We start from the raw sequence: 14,908 nt of genomic DNA, 5'->3' as shown, positions 1-14,908 counted from the left end.
TTCTAGTTGCTGGGATTTTTACCCCTTGCCATCAAGCCTACATTTGCCTCTTTGCAGCTTCTACCCATTTTACTGCCCTCTAGGGCCAAAGAGAACAAGTTTAATCCTTCTTCCACATGAAAGCTTTTCAAATATTTGAACACAGCCATATGTCTCTTCTTATTGTCCTTTTCTCGAGGTTAAACATCCCCAGATTCCATGGTCATCTTCGCCTGGACACTCTGCAAAAGTGTCAAAGAATCTGTAATGTCAATTCACTACCAACCAGTCTCATCATAGGCACAAATGAAGCTTAAAGAAGCATTCCCATCAATAACAATGATGCACCAAATTATTTGCCTCATTTGCTCTGGGAAGGCAATATCTGGGATACAGTTGAATTACAGTGAGAAATATTTTGCTTTCTTAATTTCAGACATTTTCAGCTCAAACTTTGTTGCCCAGAAAACCAATGAACTCAGCAGTGCATTAGGAAGAACACTGGATGTATAGTCACAAAGCCAGAGTCTGAATACAGATTCTGATCCCTGCTATTTCTGTGACCTTGGGAAAGTCACTTAACTTCACTGGGACTCAGTTTCCTTATCTGTACAAGAAGAGGATTGGTTTAGAAGATTCTTAAGGAAGCTTCTGGCTTTGAATCATATGACCACAATCCTGCAAATCCAGTAACAATCAAGAAAAAGTAGTTTATAAAAGCAATATTGTGTTTTGAAATCATCTTTTTTAATGCTGCATTAAGGTTGTGGATTCTATAACATTAAAAAAAAAAACACTTCCAGCATGCGGTTTTTCTACTTTATTACTAGAACCCCAATTGCCAAGTGATTTTTTTTTACAAAAACAGTGGTCTACAAAACACATTTGCGAACTTCCTACTACTTTTTGCCTTTCTAACATAATTGATTATTGCATTTGGTCATTGATAAAAGTGTCCTTCATTCTTTCCTCATGCCTTTCAATTCTAAGTCATTCATGCAGTGATTCAATGAATTTGTTTAATCCTTTATACATGGGTGCAGGTTTTTCCTGTCTCAGTATCCTTTGAGGGAGGATTTGAAAGGATATTGTTTTGTTTTACAAAGAAAATGCAAGGAAATAAAAATAAATAATTTATTTTATTTTCTGTACATTAACCAGACTCCAATGATTTAACGCTTACAATTGAAAGTAACTTAATAAGTTCAGAATGGCACTCATCATAAGACGTCATTTTGATATAGGCATCAGGCATCATTGCTCTGGTCTGTACTATGTCCTATTATAAAATACCTAACTTGGTCATTGTGTTTTTTTTTATTTTTAGGAAAAGGATCAGTTAAGATTAGAGGAATATTATTAGGATTTTCATCTCTTTTTTAATTACTTGCAGTCTTTTGGCCTTTGGTTGTCATTATTTTAAATCATTGGATATTCTGAAGTTTTTTAAAAACTTATTTCTGAGCTTTTTGACTTAAAAAGGGCATTTCCCCAGTGTTTATTAGTTCTTGAAGTCTTCATACTGTGCATAAACTAGTTTTCACCTCTGTAGTTAACCATTGCTTTAATACAATTCAACAACATTTAAGTATCTTCTGAGTGCAAGACCCTGTGGGACATGAGGATGAAAATGAGGTAATTTCTAAATTCAGTAAGTTTACTTTCTGCTGGGACATGCACACAGATAAGCCAAGAAACAGCAATATAAGGAGGAAGAGAACACCAAGAGATGGGGGAGGGCGCAATGAAGACTTCCTGGAAGAGATGGCACTTGAGCTGAGCCGTAAAGGATTCTGAGAAGTGGTAAGGGAGACAGAGTACAGCCCAGGTGTGAGGGGCAGCTGTGTGTCTGTTTGTTTATTTGTTTGTTTGTAGTCAGGGAATGGCGTGTTGAATTCTGGCAAAGATAGATTGAGTCCAGTTTGGCTGGAATGTAGAATGAGTAAAGAAAAAAAAAAGTATGGAATAAGGCTAGAAAGATTGGTTTTGCACATGGTAGGCATTTAGTCAATGTTTATAGAATCAACTTAAATTGGAACAAGATCATGGAAGTCCCTAAAATGCCAGGCTGAGAGAGCTTGTACTTATTCCTAGAGGCCATAAATGCTCAGTGCTACTATATTCCAAATACTGATTCCTCATTAAGCTTATTTTTTATTTTATTTTGCTCCAGGTAATTGATACCATTTCAAATCCAGCATGGATATTCAGTTATATGAAATGGGGTAGGGGAAAAGTGGGGAGGTTACTGTTGTTTTTTTTTAACTCTTCTACTTTTTTTTTTTAATAATCAGATTATTAGATTGTGAGTCAGGGGATCTGAGTTCAAAAATCTGACTCTGCTACTTATAGTCTATATGACCTTAGGCAGATCAGTGTACTCTTATTTTCCTTATCTACAAAAGGAGGTAGTTGGTCTAACTGATCTTCAAATTCCTGTCCAACTCTAAATCCTTAGATTAATTCAAGGATACAAAGTAAAATGACTTTAAGTGACAATTGTCTACCCCAATTTAGTACCTCCTCCTCCTGGCTCTCAGAAATCTGTGAAGAGAGAAACCATTCATCATTTGGCAGATAGAATTGGGTATTTTGATTTACCACCACCCATTTTGCTGCCAATAGTGGTGGGGAACAATTGGTAGCATGTAATAGGTGGTAGATGGAACATTTAAAATATTGCTTGGCTTTTTAATTATCTGGCATCCATCAATGGTTGGTCCTTGAAGCTAAGGGTCAATACTTGTGGAGATGGAAATTATAAATAATTTTCTCCTTTAACAAAGGCAATACACTAGACTCACTGACAGATACATGGTCAGTGCTTACTGTAGTCTGCTGAACTCTGCATTTTTTTTCTTTTCACATGTAAAATACATCACAACAAAGTATGATTTACAGAGAGACTTTTGTAAATTTGAAGAACGGTCACATGGAAGACAGATTGAACTTTTTCTGCTTGGTCCCAGAGGACAGAACTAGGAATAAAATAAGTGAAAGTCACAGGGAGACAGATTTCAGCTTAATGTAAAGAAAAAAATCACAATGAAAACTTCTTAAAAATGAAATGAGTTGCCTCATACTGGAATGAATTTCCCATCAATGGAAATGTTTGAGGAGAGGCAGGATGACCATTTTTCAGAGGCTTTGTATAAGGGTGCCAGTCTTCAGTAGAGTTTGTTCTAGATGACCTTTAACATATGTCCAACTCTAAGAATCTGTGATTTTCCAGCCTCCAGGTGCTTCATTTGCAAAATAAAAATAACCCCTTACCTGGCAGAAGACAAGGGACTAGAATAGATAAACTCTCCTGGTTTCTTTTGGCACTAAGACCTAGGAGTCTAGGATTCTTTTCAACCTGTTTGTAGTTCTTAGCCTTCTATTGACAAAGCAAATTCTTGAGAAAGCCTGTAGGGCTTCAATGCTGCCTGCCCACAAAAGTCTAGAATTATCCCTTAGAGGCTTTGAGTTTTGACATTACCTAATTCATGTAACCTAAATCTGCATGTACTTAAGAGTTGCATTAAGATATATGAATTTTTAAGAATTCATATTCAAAGGCCTCCCTGGCTGTAAATTCTGCATATGACACCCTGGGCATCTGTCTGCTTTTCTGCCCTAATATCAGCTCTGCAAAGGCATTGTTCAATAGTCACAGTAAGGGGAGAATCCATTCATGGCATCCGTGTCCTACAGAATGTTGACATCATAAAACAAAATCCCGATCCATTTTCCTATGTCATAGATTTATAGGATTTAGAACTGGGAGGGACCTTAGAGATCACCTAAATCAGTTCCCCTTCACATTTTGCAAATGAGACAACTGGTTATTTATATAATCAGTAACTTATACTGATTATTGTGATGATATTAATACTATAACTTTATATAGTGCTTCATATACAGTAGCTCGCTTGATTCTCAAAATAACCCTCTGGGATAGATATCGTAAATATCATTGCTTGCATTTTATAGATGAAGAAACTGAGCCAGGATTTGAAAGAGGTGCTTCCTATTCCAAATCCAATACTCATTCCAAGACACCTTTCTGTGAGAGGTCTGAAGGTACGGATGCCCTAATCCCAAAATAATAACAATAATTATTTTACATAATGCTTTGATTGTATTATCCAATTTGTTTCTCACAATGACTCTGTGGAGCAGATAGGATTAAGTATTATTAGCTCTATTTTACAGATAAGGAAAGTGAGGCTTAAAAAATAGACATTTTGAGCTCAGGTCCTCTGAACCAAATCTCTGGCCTCAAACCCTGTGATATACAAATGAAGTCATCTGCCCCTTCTTTTACAGGTTCCTACCCTAGTCCCCGTAACTTCCTAGCCATCCTAAATCCATACCATATGAGGACTGGTTTAAAGAAAAAGGCATGTTTAGCCTAGAGAAGACTCAGAGGGGACATGGTAGCTTGATAGCTCTGTTCAAGTACTTGAAAGGCTCTCAAATGGAAGAGGGATTGCACTTGTTCTGCTTGGTACCAGAGTGTGGAGCCAGGAGCAATGGGTGTAAGTCACAGAAAAGTAAATTTAGACTTGATGACAGGAAAAACTTCCTACCAGAGCTGCCCCAAAGTGGAATGGTCCGCCTCAATGGAGGGCTCCTCATCCTTGGAGATCTTTCAAGTAGACTCCAGGGTGATTTATCAGGTATACAAGAATGAAGATTCCTTTCAAGTGTGGGTTGGACTAGATGGCCACCAGGCTCATTTTCAACTCTCAAATTCTGTGATTTTTTAAAAATTCTATCCTGCTTTGTTTCTCCCTCCTTCTCTACTCCTTCTCCTTCTGGCTTTTGGTGCCAAGTCCAACCAGGCCATCAGGTAGAAGATGCAATCAGCCTTTCTAAGGTGCTCTTGGGAAGCCTAAAAGAAAGTTTTTTTGGACAAATCCCAGGGAAGAAATCAGGGCTGCCAAGGTTGTCAGAGAAAAGCAAATGGAAAGGAATTTAGAGCCCTCTGCTGGTCAAATCCCAAATTGCATCTACCTAGCTTCTGGCTGGAGAAAACACCTTCGATGTTCTGCGGTATTGAAATGGTTAGTTGGGGTAGCAGCTATAATTACTGACCATAATGATGAAAATAAAATCCAGCCACATCTGTGCAGATGTTGCAACTTTACAGGTTACAAAGTGCATCCACAAATATGTCACATGATTCTTAAAACAGCTCGAAAATAGGCAAAGCGAGGCACTCACAAGACTCTGCCACCTGTGAGACCGTGGGCAAGTCACTTAACATGCCTAGATCTCAATTTCCTTATTTGTAAGATAAAAGGGTTGGAATAGATGGCCTCTAAGATCCCTTTCAGCTCTAGATTTCACAATCCTTTGATTTACTTATTGTTGTACAGAGGAAAAAAAATGTTTTGGATTTGGAGACCTGGCTTCCAATCCAATTTACTATTCGACTTTGCTCAAATTACTTCATTTCTCTTGGCTTCACTTCTTCACTTGTAAAAGGAAAGGGGGTGGACCAGAAGATCTCTAAGATCTCTTCTATTTCTAAATCTATGGTCCTATCATCCTCATTTAGAGATGAAAAGGACCTCAGAGGTCATCTGGTTGAAGTCCCAGCCCATCAAGGTAAATCCCAAGTAAAAGAGGTGTGAGTATGTGGCCACAGAGGTTGAAAGGACCTCGGGTCTCATCAAGTCCAGCTCACTTGCTTTACAGATGAGGAAAATGAAGCTGAGAAAGGGAGTGTGACTTTCTCAAGGTCAGGTTAGTGACAGAGCTAGAATTTGTCCCTGGTCTGCTGATTCTGAGGCTTATGTCTTTTTTGTTTGTTTAAATATATATATTGAAAATCACTCTCACAATTAGTAGCTTTGATTCTTTCCATGGCTATATGCTGCTGTAATTAGTTAATCTGAGCTATTTTAAACACATACATACACACACACACACACACACACACACACCCCCTAGTGACCCCAGGAAGGGTCTGTCACATGGCCCAAACATCAGAGTAGAAGGATCATTAAGCTCTCATTTTATTCTAGTCTCAGACTCTTATCACCTCTGTGATGGATACCATGCCTCAACATTGATCATCTTCCTTGAAAATGAAATCTGGTTTGGAAATTCTGCCCTGACCCATGAGGGAGAACCAATCCTTCCTGCCTGCAGTGGTTGAAGGCAGGGTACTCTGGTGCCAGGGGAACCACAGCCCATAGAAAGAACGTGACCACGTTAATTCTCAGTTCTCTGCAGCTGCCTTTCAACTTTCTGGGAAACAGGCTTCAAAGGGCTTGTTTTGGTTGTACCTGTTTTGTTGTTGTGCCTACTTTCATTTTTTCCCATTTTGTTTTTAACTTCAAGGTTGTTTGTGCCAAGTGGAGAAATAGAGCTATAAACATCCCCCTCCCTTTGCTTCTCTCCTTCTCCTTCCTTGAGGCTCCAGAGGCTGGGAGTAATTGCAGCCACCACAGGCAATACTTGTACAGGGAAAGTCTATTAGAAGAACAAATCGACTCTTGGCCCTCAGGACTGGGGCACTGGGGTTTGCAATGAAGATGATGATAAGAATGACAACAACTCTTATCTCTGTGGTGTGTTTGAGTCTACAGAGTGCATTTTTCACAACAGCCCTGTGAAGTAGTTAGTAAAAATATTATTATCCCCACTTCACTGATGAGAAAAAATTAGGTCTATGAAGTTTAAGAGACAGCCACTAAGTATCAGAGCTGGAACTCAAATTCAGGTCTCTTGACTCTAAGTCCAGTACTCTGCTGTAATGGGTATCCTTTCCCATAGATATGATGGAAAGGCCAACCCAACAAGATTAAGAAAGTAAAGCCGCCTCCTATTAGGCATGATGTGATGGATACTAGGAAGGCCACCTTGACTGTGTCAAGTCAACAGGCACTTACTGAGCACCTACTACATACCAGGCACTGGGGAAAGTAAAAAACTCAGACTTTGTCCTTATGGATTTCACCATGTAAGAGGGAAGACTATGCAAACAACTATGTACAAAGAAGACACACTCTCACACATATACATACACACACAAGATAAATTAGAGATAATATGAGCAGGAAGGCACTAAGATTAAGGAGGACTGGGAAAGGCTTCTTGCAGAAGGGGAGATTTTAACTGAGATTTAAAGAAAGCCAGGGAAGCCTACAGATGACATGAGGTAGGAGAATGCTTCAGGAATGGGGGATAGCCAGTGAAAACCACCAAAAGTATTTCATTTGCTCAACAAATATTGAGAGAGACAACATGGCGTAGTGGAGAGAGCACTGGCCTCCAAGCCAGGAAGCCCTTGGTTCAGGTCTTGCCTCTGACCCATACTAGCTGTGTGACTAGGCAAGTTCTGGCCTCTCGCTGGTCTTCGAGGCAACTCTGGGGAAATAAGTTCCAGAGAAGGTGTTGACATGCCTTGGCAGAGGGAACTTCCTCACTGGGAGCTCCCTACAGCAGTAAAATCACAGCTCCAGTCCCTATCTCTATCCAGCAAACATTGAATAAGCACTTACTACGTGGTGGGTACTCTGATAGGCCCTAAGAGAGATAGAAACATAAATAAGACATGGTCCCTATATTTTAAAAGTTTACAGCCTAATAGGGAAGCTTACAGTTCATAGAATCTTGCTTGAAATTCCACCGCTAGAAAGTCATGCCTTTCCATCCAGTAATTTTAAAGTGAAAATACTCCGGAAAGGAGTAATGTATAAGTTAATCACAGTATGAGCCAGCTTCTTTATGTGACAGAATATCTCTGGGTAGTCTGGTAGATTTGGGCCCTAGTATGTCCAACTTATCATGCACACTCTGATTTCCTTAGCACTCCTCTGCTCCTTTCTACTTATCTGAATCCTGTGTTTCCTTCAAGGCCCAATTTAAGTCCCTCCTCATCTAGGGAGTCTTTCTTTGCCTTCCCAATTCATAGTTACCTCGTTCCTCTGAACTCTTGTAGCATTTGTGGTCTATACAATTATTGGAGCATAGAATCACGGAATTTGATGCAAGAGGATACCTTAAAGACAATCTAGGCCAACCCTATCAATTTACAGGTGAAGCTACTGGTAGCATAAGAGATTGAGTGCTAGATTTGGAGTCAGAAAGACCTGAGCTCCAGTCCTGCCTCAGAGACTTACTAGTTGTGGGATCTAGGAAAATCATTCAACCTCCCTCACCCTGTTTTGTCATCTGTCCAATGGGGTAATAATCGCATCTACCTCACAGGGGTGGCATAAGGATCAAATGAGGTAACATGTGCAAAGCACTTTGTAAACCTTCAAGTACATTATAAATGCCAGTTGTTCCTCTTATTACTGAGGCCCATAAAGATGAAGCAATTTTCTCATAGTTACAGAAATAGGAAGAAGCAAAGCCAAGATATGAATGTAAAGAGAAGAGTATCTATGCATGGGTGACCAAGATGCCAAAGAGACTACTCTGTACATGAGGATCAATGAAAAGAATGGGAAAAGAATGTCTAGCCTGCAGATGAGAAGACTTAGCAAAGAGCACAATAAGTGCCTTCAGTTACTGGAAGAGCTGCTCTGTGGGGGTGGGGTGGGAGGAGAAGCTTTAGATTTGTTCTGCTCGGCCTATAGGGGCAGAATGAAAAGCAGCACATGGAAGTTGCTGAGGCAGATTTAGGTTCCCTATAAGGAAGAACTCCTTAACTGCAGCTTTCCAAATGCACAATAGGTTATTTCTTGTGATCATGGGTTTCCCCTTTCTAGAGGTCTTCAAGCAAAGACTGGATGAGTACTACTTGGTAGTGGTGTAGTAGACATTTTTGTTCAGGATACGTTTGTTTAGATGTCTTCTGAGGTCCCTTCCAACTCTGAGACTCTAATTCCAAATCCAGGATTCTTTCAATACCATGACATATCCCTCTTTTGATCCTTATTGTATACCGTCTTGCATTGTGGGTTATCTTTTTATGTATATGTGTCTTGTCTTCCCTACTGGACTGTAAGCTCCTTGTGGGGCTGATTTGTATCAGATATATCTTTGAATCTCCCACAGTACCTTTGACAAAGTAGGTGATCAATAAATATTGGGTAGTTAGTTAGTTGACTGTAGAAGAGATGGAAAATATCTCAGAAGATAGTATCTCTTCTCTTTGGGGCTCTAAATGAAGCATACTTCAGGCTGCCTTAAAATCTAAGCAGAAGGCACAATTTCCCAAGTCCTGCCAGTTAGCATCAAGAGGTCTACTCTTAGGTCCTATGGTTATTTAGACTGGAGCCCTGCCCCCTCTTTCCCAAAGCCTCCTGTTCCATTGCTTTGGAATATATCTCTGCTCCTTTCTGCAGGGAAAACAACTTCATCAAGGATTTTCCCCAGCTGGCTGACGGGCTGATGGTGATCCCACTGCCTGTGGAGGAACAGTGCCGAGGTGTACTCTCAGAGCCTCTTCCAGATCTCCAGATGCTCACTGGTAAGACCCAATGTCCCTTCTTTCTCTTCTCAGCCAGCCCTGAGCCCTGCTTATTCAATGATGCCTCTTTCTCTGGGGAAGAGGGCAGAAAGTCTGGGGAAGCTCCAGGCCTTAGACATAGTGTCATCCTTGACATAGGAAGAAAAAGCAAATGAAATCTAACTCACATTTCTATAGCATATAAGAGTTTAGAAAGCAAATTCATCATAACAACCCTGTAAAGTAGAGACAGTACAAATATCAATTCCAATTTTTAAATCAGAAAAATGGGGTTCAGAAAAAGGAAGTGACTTGCCTTGGCTCACACTGCTGATACATGTCACGTGCAAGGGTTCTTTACTCGGCATTCCTCACTTTGATTCCAGTGCTTTTACCTCCCTAAAAGGCCTCTGAAATACTTCAAGTAGCTTTGACTTCATATGAAAGTTTACTTCAGAGCCTGGATCATAGATTTAGAGACATTAGTCATCATCTGGTTCAAACCCCTAATTTTTGCAGATGAGGAAACTAAGGCACAGAGAGGATAAGTAACCTGCCCAGGATGCCACAGGAAAGAAATGTCAAAGGCAGAATTCATATCCAGATCCTCTTAATTCATATACAATATATTCTTTCCCTTTCACCGTTTTTCTTGATTCTAGGCATCAGAATGTGGAAAGTTTTCCATTTCTAAGTCTATTTCTTTTTTAATGTCCTTGTTAGAACTTTCAGTGTAAAAATAAACAAACAAAAAAATCCATCATGTAGTAGGATTTGCATATACTTTAAATCTGTTTTACTTCCCCAGAAGACAATCTTATCTCTTCTCCCTTCTTCTTTCTTCCTGCTAAATTTCCGCATGTCCCCCTATTATATTTCTGCCTCTCACTTAAAGTTTATTCTTTCCACTTTGCTCTGTGTCTTTATGCTGCTGTAGTGAGGCCCTTTGCAACATGGAAGCCAGGAGTGTGACTGAATGTTCAATTTGAGCATCCTCCACTGCTAATCATGATACCTCTTAGTTACTGTGTACCACCCCCACCATCATCCTTTTCCTAAATTCACTGCCAGACACCATGAAGAGGCAGCACCTCTTTTGCAGATGGAGTCATTATGAAGTGAGTTTTATAAGTCCCACTCTGCCTGAATGGCCCCTTCTTTGGGTAGCATTCTACCTCCAAGATTGGCATCCCTGCTAATGCTCAAGAGGGTTTAAATAAAGCAGATTCACACTCAACATCTGCCATTTTTCTGTCCCTTCCTGCAGTAGGCTCACATGCTCTTGAATCATCTATCTGCCTTCTGAGTTTCAATAGGATATCTATGTTCTATTCAGAGTGTTTCTAATTCCTAAAGATGGTACTCTGCTGTTTATTGAGCTTCCAGAATATCTTTCTGACCTCTTACTCATTTCCAGAAGCATCTGCTCTACAAACACCAAAGTAGCCAAGAAGGACAAACAAAAGTGGAAGTGTATGGGAAAGAAGAGAGACAGAATGAATTAATAGAAATGAAATCTTATTAGGATGAATGTCTGTGTCAATACATGGAGAACAATAAACAGAAGGCCTCTGTCCATCAACACAAATCACAACCTGTCTATCTGTCTATAATGTGAAGTCTTAGAGAGCTTCCTGAGGGAAAAAAATGAAATGACTTGATGAGGGTCACACAGCTAGTGAGTTTCAGAACCAGAATTTGAACCTAGGTCTTTTTGACTCAAAGCCTAACATTCTATATATCACAGCATGCTGCCTCTCCCTAATTATTTCTAATGGGTATGTATTCAGGGAAAATATATATTTTGCTTTATAACATAGGTAATTGATATTTTTGTTTTTTGGTACTGAAAGGTTAATAATGTTCAAAAGAAGTTGAGCATAATGGACCATTTTGTTTTATTTTGTTTTTTAACCACAATAATGTCCAAGAAAAAATAAATTGATTCAATGATGCACTTATTTTAATCTCAGTATCAAATATATTTAAAATGAGAGGTCATCAGGAGACCAAGAGGGAACAGATAACATGCCTTGTTCTTGCCATGTATCTGGAAATAATAGTGATAGTCCTTTTTTGATTATTTTATTATTATGTTATTTTGATTATGATTATTGTGGATTAAGAGATCCATAATTTCATCAGCATGTGAACTCTCTCCACTAATGCAGATTGCAATCTCTCTAAGACTTAGTAGATAATCTGCTTGACTTATTATGGTGGCCAGACTTCTGGAGATAAGAAAGGTACTCCGCTTGAGCTGTTCCTTAGACAATAGACATAAATATCATGTGTCTCCAAAGCCGACTTGAAGGCTTCACAGCTTTGTACAACCTGCCAGATTCTATATGACATAGGCAGTGTCTTCTAACACCCATTGTCATCTCTATACCATAATTAGTGGTTGGAGGAAGACTTTGGTATAAAAATAATGATCATCTATTACCATTTTATGACATTTTTACCTTTATAAAACAGTTTAGCATTCTTTACTTCATTTGTTCCTCAATGCCCTTACCCTTCCACCCCAAATGAGGTAGTGGGATGGCTGTCATATTATTCCCATTTAACACATGAGGAAATTGGGTTCTATAAAAGTTAAAAGGCTTGACAAAGGTCATACAGAGCTAGATTCTTCTCTAGTCGGCTTTGTGATGCTGGATAAGTCACTTTACTTCTCCGTGCCTCAGCTTCCTTATCTATAAAATGAGGTCAGACTTATTGACTTCTAAAGTCCCTTCCAGTTGGGCTAGTCTATATTCTAATAACCTGTACTCTAGGATTCTTGCAGGCTCTAGCACTCGATGTTCTAAGGCTTCTTCTAGATTTTACAATCTATGTTTTAAGGCCCCCCTCATTTCTGACAATCTGTGTTCTAAGTTCCCTCCAAAATCAAGCATCTTATGTTTTAAAGTGTCTTCCAGCTCTAGGATCTCACTTCCCTATGATTAAAACCTATGCAGGTGTGACTGATTCTTTTTCCTACTTCTGTGACCTTTTGCTTTCCTCCCACAGGGGACATCCGGTATGACGAGGCAATGGGCTATCCCATGGTGCAGCAGTGGCGAGTCCGTAGTAACCTGTACCGGGTGAAACTCAGTACCATCACTCTCTCTGCAGGTGAGGGCCTCCAACCAACAGACAACAGCCATCCTCCTCTAGTCCATATTGGGCCTTGGTCTTTTTGATTGAATGAATATCTTGTCTGTCTTTGTCAAATACAGCAATCCTTGAAGGAATCATACAGACACACACACACACACACACACACACACACACTTTCACCTTTCTGTAAAAGGTAGAAACTCATTGCACTGCTATACCAAACTATACCAAGTCATGCCATGTCATACCATACCAAACATACCACTGTAATGTAACAAGCATTTATTAAGTATGCTTGTTTTAGACACTGGATGTGGTAAAATTTATATATGACAGGGTGGCTACCCTTAAGGAGCTTACAGTCTAATTGGAGGCTAACACCAATATTGATGATTATAATATACAATATTATATAATAAGTTTGTTATAGAAATGCAAATCAAATATTATTGCATATGTGAGCGGGGAGGCCATTTGAGAAAGTGGCATTTGAATTGGGTTTCAAAGGATGAATATGAACTCAAAAGATAGAGGGGGGGATATAATTCCAGATAGATAGGTATAATTTCATATACATATATGAAATATATGTATATATATGTGTATGTGTGTGTGTGTATATGTATAAATATATATGTAAGCAAAGGAAGTGGGGAAAAAGAGTGATGTATGTTCTGAAGGCAAAATAGTCCAGTTTGTTGGGGATATCGAGTACATTAAAGTGAGGAAGATAAGCCTGTAAAAGTAGGGTATCACCTGATTGTGGTGGGCCCTAAATGCCAGGCAGAGGAGTCTGAACTTTACTCACAGGTACATGGAAGCATCTCCCCACTCTGGGCTATGTATTCCAACCAAGAAAGTTAGTTCAGGCAGTTAATCAACCAATAGGTCCATCAATTCTCTGAGCTTATGGAAAGACAAAAAAAAGTGTAAAGTCATAGTCTCTAACTGGTTACACTCCCATTGGAGAGACAAGGCGTACATGTACAGAAGAGGTAACTTTACATGACAGGTTAAAATCATGTTTAAGATTTCATGGTTCAGATAAGAAGAGCTCCAGGTCATGAGAGGAAGAGAGATTAACGTTATCTAAAATCTTCTAAATTGTCATAGTGGGTCCCCTGAGAGTGCCAGGCTAATTTCTTGCCTTGCCCATTTTCTATATAGAGACTGCACTTGCAACATTTCTTTCCACTGAAATGTTTTTGACATAGGGCAGAGGTTCTTAACCCTTTTCATGTCACAGACCCCTTTGCTAGTCTGCTAAAGCCTATGAACTCCTCAGGGGGAAAAAAAGGCTATTTTAAATAATTAAAGGAAACAACAAATTTCAGCTTGATGTTAGTGAAAATAAATATGCATTCTTCCCCAACCAAGTTCACAGACAAATAGTCTACAGACCCTAAATTAAGAACTCCTGACATAGCAAGACATATGCCATATTGCCAATAGGTGTAAAAGAAAACTAGGTTTTAGGATACTTCATTGTCCTATCCAGAGTTTGGCAATTTACTTCCTAGTTGAGCAAATCCCCATGTTCCTCCATGCCTCTATCCATTAGCAAAATGAAATCAGTTATACCTGCTACTGTGTTCTTAGAATGGATAGTTTCATCCATTGATGGTTGTAAAATATTCTGCCTCACCAGCTGAAAAGTGATATATTATGAATCAGCGTTATTGCTCTTAATTCTTAACACAATCAATAATCTTTTTAACATAGACATATTAATTGCTTAATGATGTGAATTAATTGATGTGATGTCAGTTGACAGAGAGGGCTGTGTATTAATTAAATGTCCTTTTCCTATGATGGGTGTTTTCCTTCTCCCTGTATCCCAACTCTCCCTCAATCTAAGCTTGGAAATTATATTGCTCCATTTTTGTTAGAGCCATACAGGCACAACTTGCTTTAATTAATTAATAGTTTGGTCCCTGAAAAAGTGCTGTGTAAATCAAATATTTGTAAATTGAATCCTATGCAAAATGCATGAAGGGAGCTTAGTATTTAATAAAAAGCTTCAGTGCGGCCTTTTCTATTTATTTCAAGGCTATTTAATTTCACTGGCATATTACTCTCACTGACAATGACCACAACCCATCCACACCTTAGTAGAAGGTCTTTGTAAGATGCTGTGAGTGAAAAAAATCACTACGTAGAGGCTGAACCTCTCTGAACTTATCTAAGCTGATTCCACCCCTGGACCAAAACTAATCATCTTTCCAGTTTGGTAGAAACTGCCAGTAACTTATCATCTCCCTGCTGTTCTATTGTAATAGCCTTAAAATTGCCGTCCTTTCTTCTTGTCTTTCCCCACTCCGATCAGTCCTCCACTCCTCTGTAAAACTGACCTTCCAGCAGTGTAGATCTGTCCATATCATCCTCCAAACTTTTTGGTTTGGCATTTCAAAGCCTTCACAACCTAGT

At 39.2% G+C, this 14,908-nt stretch overlaps 1 protein-coding gene across 2 annotated transcripts in view; it reads left to right on the top strand.

Annotated features, from left to right (window-relative positions):
- LOC114047046 (astrotactin-2) overlaps nt 1-14,908 on the top strand; it is a 1,078,351-nt gene that overhangs the window by 675,618 nt on the left and 387,825 nt on the right. For both annotated transcript variants that reach the window (XM_027867720.1, XM_027867721.1), the window contains 2 exons: nt 9,273-9,397; nt 12,392-12,496. In XM_027867720.1, coding sequence (XP_027723521.1) covers nt 9,273-9,397; nt 12,392-12,496 — 230 coding nt within the window. The remainder of the gene's footprint in view (nt 1-9,272; nt 9,398-12,391; nt 12,497-14,908) is intronic.

This window comes from Vombatus ursinus, unplaced genomic scaffold (genome assembly GCF_900497805.2).
Source record: "Vombatus ursinus unplaced genomic scaffold, bare-nosed wombat genome assembly UNPS02014786.1, whole genome shotgun sequence".
Classification (NCBI taxonomy): domain Eukaryota; kingdom Metazoa; phylum Chordata; class Mammalia; order Diprotodontia; family Vombatidae; genus Vombatus; species Vombatus ursinus.
The sequence above is the reverse complement of the archived record's forward strand: the minus strand, read 5'-3'. Positions and strand labels throughout refer to the sequence as shown.